This window comes from Nicotiana tabacum, chromosome 16 (assembly GCF_000715075.1).
Source record: "Nicotiana tabacum cultivar K326 chromosome 16, ASM71507v2, whole genome shotgun sequence".
NCBI lineage: Eukaryota > Viridiplantae > Streptophyta > Magnoliopsida > Solanales > Solanaceae > Nicotiana > Nicotiana tabacum.
This window is the reverse complement of record NC_134095.1, coordinates 85,399,973-85,421,568: the sequence shown is the minus strand read 5'-3', so window position 1 is coordinate 85,421,568 and position 21,596 is coordinate 85,399,973. Positions and strand designations below refer to the sequence as shown.

Genomic DNA, 21,596 nt, shown 5'->3' with positions numbered 1-21,596 from the left:
ATGTTTTTCCAGGCAACTCTGGGCAGATTTCAAGTAAATGCTTCTGATCATACTTTTGCTATTTAGGTGATCTGATTATACACACAGTTCCTCTCTTGCTTTGAGTATTTTCCTAACTATCCAACAAATTCTGTAAACACCAGCTTCACTAGTTTTGCCTGCATAGTTTTTCCTTTTGTATTCTTCTCGATCCAGTGCTGCATCTGATTCCATGAGCTCATTCCCACCCAAGTGATTTGCATCCACTTCATTAGTTTATTCCAAACCTGTCTTTCAATTGCACACTCTGCAAACAAATGATCCCTGCTTTCAGCTACCAATTTACATATGACACAGCTAGTATCAACTTGTATTCCCTAGCTTCCCAATCTTATAGCTGTGAGTAGCATGTTTGTTGTTGGAGCCATGTTATAAATATTGCTTTTGGCCTTGCTTCATTTCCATATATGATGTTTTTCTAGGCAACTCTGGGCAGATCCCCTAGCATTCTCAAGTAAATGCTTCTGATCATGCTTTTGCTATTTAGGTAATCTGATTGCACATGACACATTTCCTCTCTTGATTTGAGTATTTTCCTAACCATCCAACTAGCTTGTTGGGGAATAGCCATACTCTCCAAGGGTTGTTCTTTTATATAGTATTCATGAATCCACTTAATCCAAAGACTGTCTTTCTTAGTCTTCAGGTCCCAGCAGATCTTTGCTATGGCTACTTTGTTCCATAGCTTTAGATTTGTGAGATTCAATCCCCCTGATGCCTTTGGCAGACACAAACTACTCCATGATACCAGTGATTTTCTGGTGATTTTATTTGCTCCAGACCAGATAAAACTTCTGCAATAACCTTCAATAGCTTTCATCACCTTAGCAGGTATGATAAACATCTCTGTCCAATAGGATTGAATGTCAAACAGCACTGACTTTACCAATGACTCTGCCTGCATATGATAACTTCTTTGTTTTCCATGATGAAATTTTGGCTGTGATCTTGGTTATTAGAGGTTGTCATTCTACCAGTTTCAGTTTCCTAGTGGCCAGTGGAATTCCTAGATACCTGAATGGTAAGTCACCCTGTATATATTCAAGTGTCTATTGGATTTCCTGCTTGGTAACTTGATACACCACCATAGTAGATAGCACTCTTGGATAGATTAGATTGTAATCTTGAAGCAGCTGTGAATATACCCAACTTTTCATCCAGAAGCCCTACAGAGATTTTGTCACCTTTAGAAAACATGAGGAGATCATCTGTAAAGCACAAATGTGTGACATTCAGTTTAGAACATTTTGGGTGATACTTAAATTTCTTCTCTTCCTTTAGGGTACTAAGACTTCTACTCAAAAACTCCGTGACAATGGCAAATAGAAAGGGAGACATTGGATCTTCTTGTCCAAGTCCTCTTGCAGCATCAAAGGGTGGGGTTGATTCACCATTTTATAACTATTGTAAGCTATGTTAATGTTGTTGAAGTTTGGCAAAATGCCAAAGTCCCACATTGGTTGGGAGTTAAGTTTGGGGGGATTTTTCCCCTATAAAAGAAGGCCTAATGTTTAGGATTGAAACACACCTCTCATTTGCCTTCTCATCTGTTTAAGGCATTTGTATCTTCTCTCTTTAGTATTATTTCACTTGTATTTTTGGAGTGAAATAAAATATTGGTTGTGTCCGAGGAGTAAGCTAAATTAGCCGAACCTCGTAAATTCTGGTGTTCCCTTTATTGTTGCTTTATTGTCTTATTTATTATTTGGTGGCTGTCATAATTTTTGGTATAGTAGTTGTGACTTATTCACACTATATACATTTGGCTTCCGCAACAATTGGTATCAGAGCCAAGGTACTGTCTAAGTATGCTCTGTGGTTGCAGCATAGTCTGATCTTCCACATCAGAAAAGATTTATCTTGGTAACTGTGCCAAGGTACTGTCTAAGTATGCTCTGTGGTTGCAGCATAGTCTGATCTTCCACATCAGAAAAGATTTATCTTGGTAACTGTGTCAAGGTTCTGTCTGAGTATGCTCTGTAGTAGCAGCTTAGTCTGATCTTCTACATCAGAAAGGAAATAATCTTGATTTATGTCGTCAGCTATTAAATAATATTTGTGTCAAATATGGGAGATAATAAACAAGAAGAATCTACATCAAGTGTCAACAATACGTCATCATTGGCATCTTCGCTTATGATAAGAATTGTGTCAAATGCGAAATTTGCGGTAGAAATTTTTGACGGGTCCGGGCATTTTGGGATGTGGCAAGGCGAGGTTCTAGATGTCCTTTTTCAACAAGGGCTAGATCTTGCTATTGAAGAAAAGAGACCAGATGCTATTGGAGAAGAAGATTGGAGAATTATCAATCGTGTTGCTTGCGGTACCATTCGATCCTACCTTGCTAGAGAGCAGAAATATCCATACACAAAGAAAACTTCTGCAAGTAGATTATGGAAAGCACTGGAGGATAAATTTTTGAAGAAAAACAGTCAAAATAAATTGTACGTGAAGAAGAGACTGTTTCACTTCACCTATGTTCCTGGTACCACGATGAATGAACATATCACCAGTTTCAATAAGTTGGTCACAGATTTGCAAAATATGGATACAACTTATGATGATGGTGACTTGGTCTTGATGTTGTTGGCGTCACTTCCTGATGAGTACGAGCACCTTGAAACTACTCTACTCCATGGAAATGACGAAGTTTCTCTCAGAGAAGTTTGTTCGGCTTTGTACAGCTATGAACAAAGAAAGCGAGAAAAACAGAAGGGCGGAGAAGGAGAAGCACTATTTGTGAGGGGTCGTCCTCAAAATCAAACGAGGACAAAGAAGGGAAGATCCAAGTCAAGATCCAGACCCAGCAAAGATGAATGTGCTTTTTGTCGAGAAAAAGGGCACTGGAAGAAAGACTGTCCGAAGTTGAAGAATAAGGCCAAACATAACAATGGAAAGGCCATTATGGATTCAAATGTAGCTAATTGTGATGATTCAGACTTCTCATTAGTTACAACAGAGTCATCAACATCATCAGACATATGGTTGATAGACTCGGCTTGTAGCTATCATATGTGTCCCAACAGGGACTGGTTTGTGGAATTTCAAGAAGGAGAATATGGAGTCATCCACACAGCGGATAACAGCCCTCTTACCTCATATGGCATTGGTTCAATACGATTAAGGAACCATGATGGAATGATCAGAACATTAACAGATGTTCGATATGTACCGGATTTGAAGAAGAATCTCATCTCTGTGGGAGCCCTAGAATCAAAAGGGTTCAAAATCATTGCAGAAAATGGAGTAATGAGAGTATGCTCCGGTGCACTAGTGGTAATGAAGGCTAATCGGAAGAATAATAATATGTACCGCTATTGTGGCAGTACAGTTATTGGGACAGCGACAGTGACATCTAGTGACGACAAAGAGGCAGAAGCAACCAAGCTATGGCACATGCGCTTGGGACATGCTGGAGGAAAATCCTTGAAAACTCTATCAGATCAAGGATTGTTAAAAGGAGTCAAGGCTTGCAACTTGGAGTTTTGTGAGCATTGTGTTAAAGGGAAACAGACAAGGGTTAAATTTGGTACAACGATCCATAATACTAAAGGCATTTTGGATTATGTACACTCTGATGTTTGGGGTCCTTCCAAAACACCTTCATTGGGTGGGAAGCACTATTTTGTAACCTTTGTTGATGATTTTTCCCGAAGAGTATGGGTGTATACAATGAAGAGCAAAGATGAAGTGTTGGGAATTTTTCTCAAATGGAAGACGATGGTGGAGAATCAGACAGGCAGGAAGATCAAGTGTATTCGCACAGACAATGGAGGTGAATACAAAAATGATCATTTCAATAAGGTCTGTGAAAATGATGGCATCGTCCGACACTTCACTGTTAGACATACACCACAACAGAATGGAGTGGCAGAACGTATGAACCGGACCTTGCTGGAGAAGGTACGGTGTATGTTGTCCAATGCTGGCTTGGGCAAAGAATTTTGGGCTGAGGCAATTACATATGCATGCCACCTCATTAATCGTCTACCATCTGCTGCTATTGATGGCAAGACACCATTTGAAAAATGGTACGGAAAACCTGCTGTAGATTATAACTCTTTGCACGTGTTTGGCTCAACTGCATATTATCATGTGACGGAGTCAAAATTGGATCCAAGGGCAAAAAAGGCTATTTTTATGGGAATTACTTCTGGAGTCAAAGGATATCGCTTATGGTGCCCTATGACAAAGAAAGTAATATTCAGCAGAGATGTTACCTTTGATGAATTTGCTATGGTAAATAAGGTAACAGAAGATACCAAACAAAATGAAGGTGCTTCTAAGCAGGTGGAGTTTGAGGGAAAATTTATTTTTCCTACACAAGAAGCAGAGGAGGAAACAAATGAAGATTACCCTCTGGAAGGAGAGCCAGTAGAGGAGATTCCAACTCAGGAATCTCAACAACAACTTGAATCAATAGCAACCAGCAGGCCAAAAAGAACAATAACGAAACCTGTTCGTCTCATAGAGACGGTTGCTTGTGCAACCTCAATTGTAGCTGATGATGTTCCTACTACTTATAAAGATGCTGTCCAAAGTTCAGAAGAAGATAAGTGGAGGATTGCCATGAATGATGAAATACAGTCCCTTCATCAGAATCATACATGGAGATTGGCCAATCTCCCGAAGGGAAAGAAAGCAATTGGGTGCAAATGGGTATTTGCAAAGAAGGAAGGATTTCCTAACCAAGTAGATGTTCGCTACAAAGTAAGATTGGTGGCCAAAGGATATGCTCAAAAGGAGGGAATTGATTACAATGAAGTGTTTTCTCCAGTTGTAAAACATTCCTCCATTAGAATTATGTTGGCTTTGGTAGCACAATTGGATTTGGAACTAGTTCAGATGGATGTAAAAACTGCGTTTTTACATGGAAACTTGGAGGAGGAAATCTACATGACTCAGCCAGAAGGATTCAAAGTTGCTGGAAAAGAAAATATGGTGTGCAAACTTGAAAAATCGTTGTACGGATTGAAACAATCTTCTAGACAATGGTACAAGCGATTTGACGAGTTTATGTTGCGGCAAGGGTACAAGAGAAGCAAATACGATCATTGTGTGTATTTGCACAAGCTTAAAGATGGTTCCTTTGTATATCTTCTCCTATATGTTGATGATATGTTGATAGCTTCCAAGAATTCGGAAGAAATTGATAAGTTGAAGATTCAACTGAAGAAGGAGTTCGAGATGAAGGATTTGGGTGAGGCAAAGAAAATTCTTGGCATGGAGATAATTAGAGATAGACGTTCAAAGAAACTCTGTTTATCTCAAAAGGAATATTTGAAGAGAGTACTTCAACGTTTTGGCATAGATGACAAGACTAAGCCAGTTAGTACTCCACTTGCTTCCCATTTTAAGCTAAGTACTACTATGTCGCCAATGGATGAAGCTGAACGAGAGTATATGTCAAAGGTACCATACGCAAATGCTGTTGGTAGCTTGATGTATGCAATGGTTTGCACAAGGCCTGACATTTCACAAGCTGTTGGAGTTATTAGCAGATATATGCACAATCCAGGGAAGGAGCATTGGCAAGCTGTGAAGTGGATTCTACGGTATATTCATAATACTGTAGATGTCGGGTTAGTTTTTGAGCAGGAAGACAATCAGTTTGTAGTTGGATATTGTGACTCAGATTTTGCGGGTGATATGGACAAACGAAGATCAACTACTGGTTATGTGTTTACTTTTGCAAAGGCACCAGTTAGTTGGAAGTCTACTTTGCAGTCAACAGTTGCTTTGTCTACAACAGAGGCAGAGTACATGGCTATTACAGATGCTGTGAAAGAGGCAATTTGGCTTCAAGGATTGCTAAAGGAGCTTGGTGTTGAACAAAAAGGTATCACAATTTTTTTGATAGATAGTCAAAGTGCTATTCAATTAGCGAAGAACCAAGTTTATCATGCAAGGACGAAGCACATTGATGTTCGGTATCATTTCGTACGAGAAATCATAGAAGAAGGTGGAGTCACGGTGAAGAAAATTCATACTACAGAGAATCCTGCTGATATGCTGACAAAGGTGGTGACTGCGGTCAAGTTTCAACATTGTTTGGATTTGATCAACATTGTTGAACACTGAAGATTGAAGATGAAGACACAACCAAAATTTGTTATTGAGAGAGAATTGAAAATGTGGAATTTTGCCAAGGTGGAGATTTGTTGAAGTTTGGCAAAATGCCAAAGTCCCACATTGGTTGGGAGTTAAGTTTGGGGGGATTTTTCCCCTATAAAAGAAGGCCTAATGTTTAGGATTGAAACACACCTCTCATTTGCCTTCTCATCTGTTTAAGGCATTTGTATCTTCTCTCTTTAGTATTATTTCACTTGTATTTTTGGAGTGAAATAAAATATTGGTTGTGTCCGAGGAGTAAGCTAAATTAGCCGAACCTCGTAAATTCTGGTGTTCCCTTTATTGTTGCTTTATTGTCTTATTTATTATTTGGTGGCTGTCATAATTTTTGGTATAGTAGTTGTGACTTATTCACACTATATACATTTGGCTTCCGCAACAGTTTGGTATGATTGGAAGTTATTTTATAAACTTTTGAGGGAAATGCAACTCTACCAACATTTTCTCCAAGAACCTCCAATCCACAGTGTCATATGCTTTTTGCATATCCACCTTAATCATGCATCTGGGTGAGATATGTTTTCTTGTATATGTTTTTACCAGTTCATGAGCCATAATCAAATTATCTGCTACTTTCCTTCCTGGAATAAATCTTGATTGAGACTCTGTAATAATGGTTGCAATCACCTTCTGGATTCTGCCTCCAAGGATTTTAGCTATGATCTTATATAGAACAGTGCACTAGGCAATTGGCATATACTCTCTGATTGTAGCAGGATTGGCTATCTTTGGGATCAGGGTGACTGCTGTACAGTTTATTCCTCTATAAATTTTGCATGTTGTGAAGAAGTCTTGTACAACTTCAATGATTTCATTTTTAATATCAGGACATGCTCTTTTGTAAAACGCAGCATTATAGCCATCCACCCTGGAGCTTTGTCATCTCTTATGGACTGAAGCCCTTTATAAATCTCCTCTTCTGTCACATCCTCACATAACTTGAGTTGTTGAGCATGGTTAAGTACGGTTCCCCTCCTCATGATTGTCCTGCTTACTGTTGTCATAGTATGTAGAGCTGATAAGTGATCTATAGAACTGTATTATCTCCTTTTTATATCAGTTGCTTCTACTAACTTTTCTCCTTCTTGAGACTCAAGCTCTAGGATTTGCTTCTTCTGCTTTTTGTCTTTCATAACAACTGAAAAGTAGCTAGTATTGGCGTCTCCAAGCTTTATCCATCTTGCCCTAGATTTTTGTTGCATGGCACTTTCTTAAATCATAGGCCACTTCTTAAGTTGGCAGATAATCTTCTTCTCTTCCATTTCCAAGTCATCTGAGTATTGGTTGCTTATCTTGATTTGAATTTCTTGAAGATACTATCTTGGTTAGTTGATTCTTGTTGCTACTCCTTTGAACTTAATTTCATTTAGTATTTTTAGTTTCTCCCTTAGTTCCTTCTGTTTCATCCAGATATTCCTCATCTTGTATAGATGAAGCCTCTATTTCCAGCTTTCCTCCACTAAGTGAAGAAAATTCTCATGATTTGCCCACACATTGAAGAATTTAAACGAAACTCTGATCCTTGACTCCCTAATATTAGTAGCTATCATTATAGGGAAATGATCTGATATATGTGGGAGTTTATATTCGTTGGTCAGGTGATCAAATTTCATCATCCATTCAGCATTTCCCATTGCTCTGTCTATTCTACTCCATATTCTATCTGCCCCTTGTTGGTTGTTTGTCCAGGTATAGTAGTCTCCTTTCCAGGGCAGTTCTTTCAGTATCAGTTGTTGGATACGCTCTGCAAAGTTTTTTATCTCAAGGCTAGTAACTGTTGCTCCTTGCAGTATATCTTGTGGACTCAAAATAGAGTTGAAATCTCCCCAAATAAGCCATGATTTAGTAGTTGCTTAAGACAAACTAACTAATTGTTGCCATAGTTCTTTCTTTTGCTCCATTGTATTGTACCCATAGACAATTGTCATTTCACAGTCTATTTGTTGGTTCCTGCTCATCACTTTACAGTGAATAAGTTGTGCTTCTTTCTTCAGAACTTTAATCTTGTAAGCATTATTGTCCCAAAGTAACCAAATCCTACCATTCTCTGCATGATTATAGTTGGTTTCAATTCCCCAACCTGGGGCAATTTTATTACTTATTTCATTTGCTTTATGCTCTTTCACCCTTGTCTCCACTAATCCTGCTAATTTGACTCTATTTTCTTTGAGACATTTGGCTAAATCTACATGTTTATATCTCTTATTTACTCCCCTCACATTCCATACTAGCCAAGACATTAATAATGACATATGAACCCCCCACCTATGTGAGAAGAGAGGAGTTGTGTCATCACAGCATCTTCATATTACAGTTTATCAAATTCATTAATCTCACTGGGATAGCAACCTCAACCAGTTGGTTTACAGGTCGACCATTAATTTCCTTAGCTGCCTTCCCTTTCAGTAGTTGCTTCTGTTTACCTTGTGGATTCAATTCCTCTATTTTTGTACTCTCTATTAGCTGCTGAACTCGTTTAACAGCTTCTGCATAGCTAGTTTCCTTCTGTTCATCAATAGGATCAGCTGGAACTCTTTTATCCACCTTTGGTACCCAGGTTGGCACCACTTTCTTAGGTTTTTGCCTCCTCTTTTGAATGTTGATAATCATATGTTCCTCCTTTTTTGATTCCTTCATTGTCTGCTGAGCACAATTATGCCCTATCATTAGGCATTCTTCACAGTAATCTGGCTTCCATTTAAATACAACTGATTACTGAAATGTTTTCCCTAATGGATCTATCACAGGCACTTCAGTTGGCAGTGACTTGGTGACGTTGACCTCTATAAACATTCTAGCAAATAAAACTCTAGTTTGCTTTTCTGTGCATTCATCTGCAAATGTAAGGCCAAAAGTTTTATGCATTGTCATACCATATCATTTCTCTTTAATTGTTTAGCAGTACACACATTCATGTTGGCATTGATGTACATGGTAATTGGCAACTCTTAATAGTTGATTATTACTTAGTTGTTTAACTTAAAGGTATGAATATAACTTGATGACTATTTATACGTCTCATCCCTTTATGAAAACCATAGATTAATAATTGGCATTTTTGTTGTATGGGAGTAAAACTTGTGATTAATAAAAAAAGTGATAAGTTAAATAATTTGTAGATACGTCAGCAATAAATAAGTTAAACCAATCCTCAAAATTGGACTATATTTGTTCACAGGGACAACTATTTTTTATATAAGAGGAATATTGATGCCAACAATAAAATTTTGGTCATGATAGTTTAGTTGAAGCAATAGAACATACACCAAGAACATCCTCTGCAAAGAGGATACAACAATATTACATCATACTATCTCATACTATAAAACATCTATCATTACAAATGCTATATAACTATCTTAACTAATTAAATTGTTCATGTTTGCAGGTTCAATACCAGTGTTAGGATATGCCATATTAACTAATTCAATTTTGAAATTCACCTATTACGTTAGTGTAATTACACTCATTTTTTCATTTAAATGCATATTGGATGTATTAGTACGTCAATTGCTATTATACACAGTTTATTTTTGTTATATATCTTTTATCAATAGTCAAGTTTACACATGCAATGCACGTACCCTAAAACTAGTATACAGAAAGATTTGGACCACAGAAACGAATGATATTGAAGCAATCAAGATAGAAGAATTAACCCAAATAATCGTTCATCCAACTGCTTCAACTAAAAATAGCCGTTGAAGGTATAATATATGCATAATTTTTGTATTATATGTGTATAATCAATATATAATCTATGTATATGGTTAGAAAAAGTAAACAATGAATATAACTGGCTATTTGTGTAAAGATCCCATCAAGATATGCAAGACAATGCAGCAAAGCTCTTGACCTTAAGCAATTATCCTTAATTAGACATGCAATGCCATGTTGCACACTTTCTTTAACAACTTTTGCATACTACCATTAATATTTCCCAAACTTGTGGATGCAACAAATTGAAGAATGAAGTGACTGCCCCCCAACTTAGAAGTTTATATCAAGAAGAAAAGAAAATCAGTTATGGTCTATTAGGTAGCTTAGACTTGGACCTTGGCTTCCAAATCCATGTGATGTGCTTGTGTTGGATTTCACTGTGTCTTGTATTCTCTTGGGCTATCAATCACTTTTTATTGGGCTTGGATGTTTATGGGTGTATTTGAGGGGAGAAATTTAAAAATAGCTAGATTTATAAGTGGTCATTTAAAAATAGTCACAGTTTCAAAAGTAATCGAAATTTAGTCTATTTTTATGTAAAAATAAATCTGAACGAAAACACTTTTCAAAATCCGGAAAAATACTCCAGTATAATATACTGGTCTGACATAATATACTGGAGATTAGAGCACCGATGCTCCAATTTTCAGTATATTATATTGGAACTTTCCACGTGTTGGAGTTCCAACATAATATGCTGGAAGTTTATACACAGGTGCACCGATCTCCAGTATATTATGCTGGAACTTTCCGTGTTGCAGCAAAATAGTGGCTATTTTTCAATGATTATGCAAACGCTGGCTATTTTTGAATGATCAGTCCGAAAACTGGCTAGCCCGTGCTATTTTTACGTATTTGAGTTGTACAAATCATTATGAAAAATGGGGGCATTTGCATCTATACCCGCTTTTTGTGTCACATTTTAACTTGTGTCCACTTTACAAAAAAAAAATTGCAAGCGTACCCGTTTTTTCGCATAACTTCAGCATACGGGGCTGAAGTAGCAAAGGCAATCACGCAAAATTTCAGCATTCTAGTAGCGGGCCTGAAGTTCAGCTCTAGAGCTGAAGTTTTTGTGTTGTAACTGGGAAACTTCAGCTCTAGAGCTGATGTTTTTTTACCACCTATTAAATATTACATACTAGAATTGAAGTTTTTGTATTGTAACTGGGAAACTTCAGCTCTAGAGCTGAAATTTTTTTACCACCTATTAATATTACATACTAGAGCTGAAGTTTCTAGTTACAACACAAAAACTTCAGCTGTTGTAACTGGGAAACTTCAGCTCCAGAGCTGAATTTTTTTACCACCTATTAATATTACATACTAGAGCTGAAGTTTTTGTCTTTGTAACAGGGAAACTTCAGCTATAGAGTGTTCAATATAGCAACATGCATAGCATTTTGTCCATTGTTGTTAAGCATTTTTGAGCAATCTGGGCAGTAAGAAGATACTCGTTAGCTATTCGTAACACATGGCATAGCATGAATTAGGATCAATATGAGGGAAACCTAACTGCTTCTTCATTGCTCATCATTCTTTTTTTCTAAAGAAACAACCATTTAGGTAGTACTATTAGTTTTTTAAACGACACAAATTTAATCACACAGAAAGAGCAAATGCAATTTTATCACCATTCACCAACCATCATCTAACCAGTCAATTGAGGAATAACAACGAACTTGGAAATTTCAATGATGCCAAAATCGTAGGTTTTTATATTGTTCTAAAATTGAATAAGAATGAGAGCCCCTAAAGAAGAAGAAGAAGAAGAAAATGAAGGAGGAGAAGGAGAAGGAGAAAGGGAACTGAAGTTATTTAAAAAGTGGGTACAAGTTACAAGTTTTTAAAAAAATAGGTATAAGTTAAATGGGGGTGACCAAATAGGGCGTCTGTGCAATTTTTACCGAAAAATGGCATAAGTCATATAACATGTTTCCACTTTTGAAAAGCCATTTTACAAAAAAGTAAATAAACTGTTTCTTATTGATGAAAAAACAAAACTAAAACCTTGGGGTACTGGTCCCATATTTTCTGGAAAAAAAAATTACAAAGTTTCTGGAAAGGTTTGCGTTGGCAAACACCTAAAAAGAAGAGAATAACAAACAAAACTATTAAGAAAAATCTTCTATCACGACTACTTCAAATAATGAGTGAGCAAAGAAAATTTCTTCATATACAATGGTTTTCCTTTTTTTTTTTTTTTGTAACAATTTTTTTTTAAAAATAACAAAAATAAAAACTAAACTATAGTCGACCAAAAATCCAAGAGAATGGGACTGTAAATCATATAGTGCAAAAAGAGACGGAAAACCAACTTTTGGTAATTAAAGCACAATGAAAACTAGTTGCAGACTGGAAGGGAGGGACCTCTTCTCATATTGGCCTCTCATACTTTTGGTAGGTATAGGAAATGACAATTACTATCATTTATTGCTGGATAATTGGTTGTTCTATCTATAAGTCATATCATCAGATGAGTGAATTATCAGTGGTCTAAATGACTTGTCACCAAAAGCCACTAATATTAATAATGACAGTAATTAAATGTTTCTTTATGTATGAGAATTGACGACGTTAATACCAATACAACTAAATCTCCATATTCTTCCTGATGTTAAAACTGTCTCCTGAGTAAGTGAATATTACAAGTTAAATATAGATGTCTTATACTAGTACGGCTTAATAGTATGATGTACTAATTATATCTTATAAAAATGAAAAGTTTTTTAAAAAAGGCTTTAATTGATGAAAAAATATGAGGTGCGAACGGTTTGGTAATCTTTTTTCCCTTTCTTTGTTTTGTTAATTTATGATGAAGGCATCAAGCAAAACAAAATGAGGTTAAGAAAGTTTAGCTAAGTATGATATAACTTTCTTTTTGGTATATATGATATTGATATAACTTTTCATTATCTATGAGCACTTAAAGCTCGAATGGCTTTCATAACCATGATTAAAACGATTTTTTTATTTTTATTTTATCTGTATAATAAGGTAACTAAGCAAAATGATGTCCGTGCAAAACAAGTCTAGTGGATTTCTTCATTGTTTGTTTAATTACTGGCGGAATTTGATGTGGTAATATTTTTGTTGGAGTCACGACAATAACATTCATTCAAATAATAATGAAAATAACACTTCAATTAAAAATAAGAGGAAATATTAAAGACAAATATCTGTGGCCACTTTAACTCTTCTTCTAAAGTAAATGGATAGTTAAAATGAACTAAAGACCAGACTATTCATTTTTGGAATTAGAACTACAGTTTAATAGTTACACTTCTGTTTCTGCACCACTTAGTTATTTAGGTGACAATTCAATCCATCAAATGTTTTCCTTTTTCTTTTTATCTTCCTCTTTAATTCCCCCCCTACTCTTTTGTTTTTGGTAATGAAGATATTTATTCCGCCTTATTTAATAGTTATTACAAACTGGGACTTTTCTAGGACACAAAGTTCCTAGCTTGTCCATTTCAAAGTAGAAACAACAAAAGGGGGTGGGGAGAAGTACATCATAGGATTTCCAAAAAAGTTCGAGTTGCTTCCATGTTTTGCCATAATATCAGCCACTCCATTCGCTTCTCTGAAGACGTGGGTGACATGTGGCTCTCCTGCTTTAGTAAGCATCCATGTGCAATCAGTAATCAAATTTTGATATGGACCATTATCGTTAGTAAGCATGTTAACTAGGACATTGCAATCTGTTTCAACCACTAGTCGCCTAATGTTTTGTTGTATAGCTATTTTTAGACCCTGTATAAGGGCGAGGCCTTCCATGTAGATATTGGAAGCGTGAGGAATGGACATGTTAAAACTATAATCCAGTTGCTTTCACAGTCTCTGATGACCCCTCCAATGCCTCCCTTACCCGGGTTACCTAAGCTAGAGTCATCTATGTTTAATTTGAAATTTCCTTGATCATGTGGCTTCCATTTTATGTAGATGGTAGTCCTTGGGTTAGGACTCTGAATAGACTCTGTTAACAATTTAAACTCTGTTGCACTTTTAACAATATTTTTTTAAGAAAAGGGGAGATTTATTATTATTAAAGATGAAATTATTTTTGTGAATCCAAATATGCCAAAGTATAAAGGGCAGGATATCTGCCTTAGTTAAGTATCTGTTAAAAGAGGAATTTGTGTGACAAAGGGGTTTTAACCAGTTATGCATAATGAGTTCATTGCGTGGTTGGTCGGGGTATTTGTAAGCTTCCCAGTTGATCCCAAATACGTTTTGAGTGGCGGTAGTTGAAGAACATGTGTTCCATGTCTTCTTCTTCATTTTGGCAGATGTTGCAAATGCTGGAGTTAGTGATTTTTCTATTGTATAGCATTTTAGAAGTGGGTAACCTATTGTGGACAATTGTCCATAAGAAGGATTTAATTTTGTTTAAGGTGTCTAGCTTCCATAGCCAGGAAAAGTTTGTCCAATTCCCCCGCTACTCATAATGCATGTAAGCACCCTTAAATGTTGAAAATAAAACATTAAAATTTTAAATAAAAAAAGAAATAAAACCATCACACATTTGTCCTTCTCCATGTACTAATCATTTTTTATAATCTACGGGTCGGGGTCAAGCCTAAACCTCATGGAAAAAAAACAACTAAGACATTATTATCATCTTTAATTAGCACTCAAAATTCCATCAAAGCACTACGCAATTTGATTGATTAATAGTATTCTTTAGTAGTAATTTTTTTTTTAATTATAAAATATTTCTGATTGTCCAATGCGAAAGTATATGATCATGTCAACACGTATGATCTACACGTCTATAGTCACCTACCACTCTAATTGCCAATTAGGCAACCCTCAAATATCACAACACTTTAACCTACTTCATTTAATTTTACAAGAATTAATTGGCCAATATCAAAGGCTACTACTATTAAGAATGGGGGCCTTAGCTTGTAGAGGGGAAAGGGGTCTCAAGAGAGGATGTGGCAACGAAAACCTTTTGGAATTTAATAAAGGATTGAATGATGTCACGTGAACACAAATAAGTAATATCAATCCACTGCCTATTTGCAACTTGCAAGTAGCAGTTGAAATGTCCACATGATATTTCCAATGCAACCAACTTTGTACTTCCTCTTATATAATTCATCAAATTGATTTATGGAGTGAAATTGAAGCCTTCTCTTTTTATGACTAAAAACGTCACTTAACCAAGAAAAAGAAAAAGTATAACAAGTCATACATGTTAGCAATTAATCCCCTAATGAGGATTTCTTAAGAACTAATTATTTGTATTGATCGGTTAGATAGGAGTTAGTGGAGTCACTAGTTAGTTAGAAATGACAGCTGTACCAATCAGCTAAGTAGTTAGCAAGTTAGTTAGTGGTTAGCCGACTTACTTTTAGCTTAGTAGTACAATTGTATATAGTGGAGGTTCCACTCGTTTTCTTTTCTCAGTCAATTCTATTACGAAGTTCTGGAATCTACTCTCATCTTCTTCCTCTCTCTCTTTGTACTCTCATGGCGTGAAGATCACAGTTGCATCACCATTGAAGCTCAACTTCAAGTTGCAGCAGAGCTTCAGGTACTGTTCTATTGGCTAATTCTGATATGGTATCAGAGCAAGGAGCATCAACTTTGGACTCGCTTCACAAAGTTTGCTAGTTCTACTTCTGCTACTGACTATTCGAACTAGATCGCGCACATGCAAATTCATTTCTCCATTGATTTCGAGCTATAGTTCTGAGGACAAGTTATGTTCCTACTTCTTATCTGTAATTGTTTGAGAATTGCTGCTAAATTCCTAATTACCATATTTTCTAGCCCTCAAATCGCTTAGAAATTCTATGAATCGTAAAGATGAGTACTGGTGAGGATGATAATCAATCAACACCGACTATGACTGAGTCTCTTAACCAGTCAGGTGTTGATACTAGTAGTCCTTTGTATATGCATCCATCCGATAATCCTGGGGCAGCTCTAGTTCCTGCTCCATTTGATGGTTTTTGTTATCAATCATGGAGAAGAGATGTGATTCGAGCATTATCTGTGAAGAATAAATTGGGATTTATCAACGGAGAATGCAAAAGACCAGATCCAGATTCATCAAAATTCTGCCTATGGGAAATGTGTGATGTATGGTCACATCGTGGATCCTTCTCCTTGACCAAGGAAATTGCAGACAGTGTTGAATATGTAGCTAATACATTCGAATTGTGGAGAGAACTTGAGGATCGGTATGACCAAACAAATGGGATAAAGCTGTACCAAATTCAGAAAGAGATCAATGATCTATCTCAAGGATCCCTTGATATCACTAGTTATTACACAAAAATGAAAAAGTTATGGGAGGAACTTAATACCTTGATTGTCAAATCTCATTGCAATTGCAATTGCTCATGTGGAGCTAAGGAAAGTATGCATAAGGCTGAATAAGATAGGAGACTGATACAATTTCTTATAGGATTGAATGAGACATACATTGTTGTTTGAGGCAGCATATTGATGATGAATCTTCTTCCCACAATTGCTCAAGCATTTTCTTTGTTGATCCAAGAGGAAAGGTAGAGAGAAATTAAACCAAGTGGTCATTTAGCACTGGAGTCATCAACTTTGAATGCTAACACAATCAGGCCTGGGACATTCAGAATAAACTACTCTCCCAACAACAATTACAACAACAGGAATAGGCCTTTATGTGATTATTGTTAGAGGCCAGGGCACACCAAATAGAAATGTTGCAAGCTTCATGTATACCCACAGAACCTTGGCCACAATCAGAATCTAAATACAAGTCAAATCAATTTCAATCAAAATACTAGGTAGAACCCCAACTATAATTACAATTCAAACAACAACAATAACAGATTCAGTAAAGGCAATAGAACAGTGGCCAATGCACATATAGTAACTACTGACACTCAACCTGCAGAGACTGAGAAGTATGCCAGTCATGACAATGCTTAGAATGTGAGTCTTACCCAAGACGAATATAGCCAGTTGGTGAGCCTGCTGCAATAATTTCAATTAGCAGGAGTAGAAGACCATGGAACTGGAGCCAATGCTACATCAGGAGCAACAAACTTTGCAGGTATGATAGCTTGCACTTCCTCAATTGACTTTGGTAAACTCTCATGTGAATGTTTCAAGAACAAAGCTGATTTATGGATTATAGATTCAGGGGCATCAAATAACATGACCTTTAACAGATCCTTATTAACCAACATAATAAACTTACCTTATCCCCTGTTAGTCATACTTCCAAATTGCTACAAAGTAAAGGTGACAGAAATTGGTAGTGTGACTCTCACTTCTAAGATCACTCTAGATAAAATGATGTTTGTTCCCACTTTCAGATACAATTTAATCTCTGTCCACTCTTTGACCTCTCACCTCAACTGTCTTGTTGCCTTTGTCAAACTTTGTTGTATATTGTAGGCCCCTTCAATGAAGAGGCCTATGATGATTGGTAAAGTGAGAGATGCTCTGTACATCCTATGCCCAAGTTGTTTGAAGAAGAACAATGCAAGCCCTGCAGTAAAGGACAATCGTATACTACCTATCATTTCTACTTGTTGCACTTGTAACACACACTGTCCCTCTCATTCTACTGTAAATATACCATTTCATACCAATAAGTGTGTATCTTTTCCAATTGAAAGTAATTCATGTGCAAGTGTTAAAGAACAAACTTCTTTTGCAAGTTCATCTTCTGAATTTCCTAGCATATTTTCTCATTCTTGGGCTGGAAATAATGTGAATATATTGTGGCATAATAGACTTGGACATGTTCCCTTTGTCAAAATGAAGAAGATTACCTCTATACCTGCTAACTTCTCCCCCAAACAACCTTTCAATTGCACCATTTATCCAATGCCTAGACAAGAAAGACTACCATTTCCTCAGAAACCAGCACAACTAAGAGAATCTTTGAACTTTTATATGTTGATCTGTGGGGTCCATATCATGTTCGTACACATGATAGACATAAATATTTTATAACCATAGTGGATGATTATATCAGGTCCACCTGGACTTACCTCTTATCCAGCAAAAGTAATGCCATTAAGATACTCAAAAATTTCATGAATCTAGTGGAGAACCAGTTTGGTGTAACTATCAAGTCCATAAGGTCAGATAATGGACTGGAGTTCACCAGTAGAGAAGCAACCATGCTATTCCAATCTAAAGGGATCATTCATCAAAGAACTTGTCCCTACACACCACAGCAGAATGGTGTGGTAGAGAGAAAACACAAATACCTTCTTGAAACAGCCAGAGCCCTCCTTTTCCAATCCAAGCTACCCCTAAGATATTGGGGTGAATGTATCCTTTGTTCCACTTATATAATAAACAGACTATCATCCAATTCTATCAGCAATAAGACACCATATGAGTTACTATACAAAAAAAGGCCAAAATACTCCCACCTTAATAGCTTTGGTTGCCTATATTACCCTACTGTACCAGTACCACATAGGGATAAGTTCAATCCTAGAACAACACCTTATGTCTTTGTTGGATATCCTTTCAACACAAAGGGGTACAAAGTTCTAAGTCTAGCCACTAGAAAAATTTATATTTCCAGAAATGTGGTGTTTAATGAATCCATTTTCCCTTTTAGTGTTAGTGTGAACAAATCTTCTAAATCATTTGTTCCTTATCCAATTCCGTTCATTGAATCTCTAAGTGAACAACCTTCTGAATACAAATGTCACACAGACCTGAAATCTTGAATGATCAAAGGAGTGTAGACAACACATCTATTTCTATGTCACCTATGCATGTAGCTAGCCTTTCACCTTCTGGAACACCTAGATCTTCACCACCTAATGTATCATCACAACATAACACTGAATAGACCAATGTAGAACAAGTTCATCCAACAATACAGTCACACAAGGTTCACAAACTTCCCACATACCTGCGGGACTATGTCCATTCCCTACCTCAACTTAAAACTAATTCTTCTTCCCTTAATGCTTTGTTCTCTGTTAATCATCATATTGCCTCTGATCTACTAACTCCTGATAGTCAGACTCTTGTGAGAAATGTTTGTCATGACAGGGAACCATCATCATATGAGGAGGCAGCCATTGATCCTGCATAGCAAGCTGCTATGACACAGGAATTTGATGCATTATACTCTAACCACACTTGGGATTTAGTGATGCTACCACCTGGGAAGCAAGCAATTGGTTGTAGGTTGGTGTATAAGGTGAAACACAAAGCAGATGGTAGCATTGAGAGGTTCAAGGCCAGGTTGGTTGTCAAAGGTTATACTCAATAGGCAGGCATAGATTATACAAAAACCTTTTCACCAGTTGTAAAAATGACAACAGTTAGGGCCTTAATAACTACAACAGTTAAGAAGGGCTGGTCCATCTCACAGTTGGATGTGAATAATGCTTTCCTCCATGGGAATCTCAATGAAGAAGTATATATGCAGGTACCACCTGGGTTAGTAATAGACAAACCAGGTTTAGTCTGCAAACTGAACAAGTCTCTCTATGGTCTGAAGCAAGCAAGTAGACAATGGTATGCAAAACTGACTGAGGCACTATGCTCAAGGGGCTACACACATTCCATGTATGACTATTCACTCTTCTATAAAAGAAATGAAAATACATCAATATATGTTGCTATATATATAGATGATGTGTTATTGACTGGAACTGATCAGCAAGAGATTGCACAGCTCAAGAGCTTCCTATATGAGCAGTTCAAGATCAAAGATCTAGGACAGCTTCATTATTTCCTAGGACTGAAAATTATGTATAAGGATGATGTGGCCATTATATCACAAAGAAAATTTGAGTTGGATCTGCTGAAGGAGTACAATTGTCTGGAACACAAGGCTTGCTCTTCACCTTTAGACCCTACTATAAAACTAAAAGCCAAGGAAGAGACAATACTGCAGGATCCCACTTACTACAGGAAATTAGTAGGCAAACTAAATTTCCTAACCAACACCGTATTGGACATAGCATATAGTGTTCAACACTTAAGCCAGTTTATGCAGGAGCCCAGAGAACCTCACCTGAAAGCAGCATTTCACTTGTTAAGATACCTAAAGAATGATCCTACCTTGGGAATTTTCATGTCAAAGGATGGGGATCATACAGTCAAAGCATATTATGACTCTGATTGGGCAGCCTGCCCCGACTCTATGAGGTCCATCACAGGCTACCTGGTTTTGTTGGGTAGCAGCCCTATTAGTTGGAAGTCTAAGAAGCAAGAGACCATATCTCTTTCTTCTGCAGAATAAGAATATAGAGCATTGAGGAAGGTTGTGGGAGAGTTGGTATGATTATGCAGACTATTCGAAGAATTGACTGTTCCTTTTTCCCTGCCCATTTCAGTCTGCCTTGCATATTGCAAGGAATCCAGTATTTCACGAGAGGACCAAGCATATAGAAGTCGATTGTCATTTTGTGCGTGATCAACTACAAGCAGGCTTGATCTCTCTCCATCATATCAGAACAGACAACCAGCTCGCGGATATCCTAACTAAAGCATTGACAGGGATCAAACACAGTGCTACATTAGGCAAATTGGTTGTATTTACTACACCTCCAACTTGAGGAGAGGGGGGGTGTTAAGAACTAATTATTTGTATTGATCAGTTAGTTAGGAGTTAGTGGGGTCACTAATTAGTTAGAAATGACAGTTTTAGTTAGTGGTTAGCCGACTTAGTTTTAGCTTAGTTGTACAATTGTATATAGTGGAGGTTCCACTCATTTTCTTTTCTCAATCAATTCAATTACGAAGTTCTGGAATCTTCTCTCATCTTCTTCCTCTCTCTCTTTTTGTGCTCTCATGGCGTGAAGATCACAGCCGCACCACCATTGAAGCTCAACTTCAAGTTGCAGCAGAGCTTCAGCTACTGTTCTATTGGCTAATTCTGATAGGATTCATGTAATTGTTAGTATTTCTTGCATGATCTTCTGGTTAGGTTTTCAATTGGCTTGTACATGTACTAACTTTTGTACTCTAATATTTCTTTATTATTAATTTAAGAAGAAAGAAGAGATGCCGACATGGATTCTAATCCTTTCTAAAAAGAAAAATGGTAATCAAAATGGATGAATTCTAATTGAAATAAGTTGTAGAATTAGATTCAGATTGCTGCTTATATTGATTTTCTTGTGAGACTAGAACCATCCCTCTATAAACTTTTCAAAATAATCGAAAAGGACATAGTAAAACAAAACTTGGGTGTTGAATTCAATATGGTTAAAAGAAGAAATAATGTCAAAAAGCAAACATTTGGCACTTACTTCCTTCTGTCCTATATAGAAGCAATTATTAATATAGAACATGTTCTAGATGTTAAGGTCCACTTTCTTTGTAGCCTACCATAAAATCAGCCAGCTAATATTTTTTCTCCCCCCAATCTTCACTTTACGCCACGCCGACTCCCCTTTCGTCATAAGGCGTGGAATTAGACCAAGGAGAATCTCTATAGGAACTAGTCCCTTATATTTCGCACATAGGAGATCGAGACACAGCCCCAGGGCTATGGGGAAAGATGTAGATCGATCGCCCTAGATAGACAACTACATAGAGGGTCTCTACTAGTCTATATATTCTTTTATTTCGTTCCCCCCGTAAGAAAAATATTACAACCTATGAGGTCTGCAAGTTTCACATCTAAGTAATACCCGATCCGATAGTTTACGATATAGATAGATAGATATATATTTCTAAAGAACATTCTAAGAAAAGATATTAATAGATATCGG

At 36.8% G+C, this 21,596-nt stretch overlaps 2 protein-coding genes across 2 annotated transcripts; one reads left to right on the top strand and one right to left on the bottom strand.

Moving 5' to 3' along the window:
- Positions 1-13,353: 13,353 nt before the first annotated feature.
- On the bottom strand, positions 13,354-13,701 carry LOC142170309 (uncharacterized). Its single transcript, XM_075232190.1, has one exon. The coding sequence runs from the start codon at positions 13,699-13,701 to the stop codon at positions 13,354-13,356; it is 348 nt and encodes a 115-aa protein (XP_075088291.1).
- Positions 13,702-15,711: 2,010 nt separating this feature from the next.
- On the top strand, positions 15,712-16,287 carry LOC142170308 (uncharacterized). Its single transcript, XM_075232189.1, has one exon. It carries the CDS (start codon positions 15,712-15,714, stop codon positions 16,285-16,287), a length of 576 nt encoding a protein of 191 aa, XP_075088290.1.
- The last annotated feature ends 5,309 nt before the right edge of the window (positions 16,288-21,596 follow it).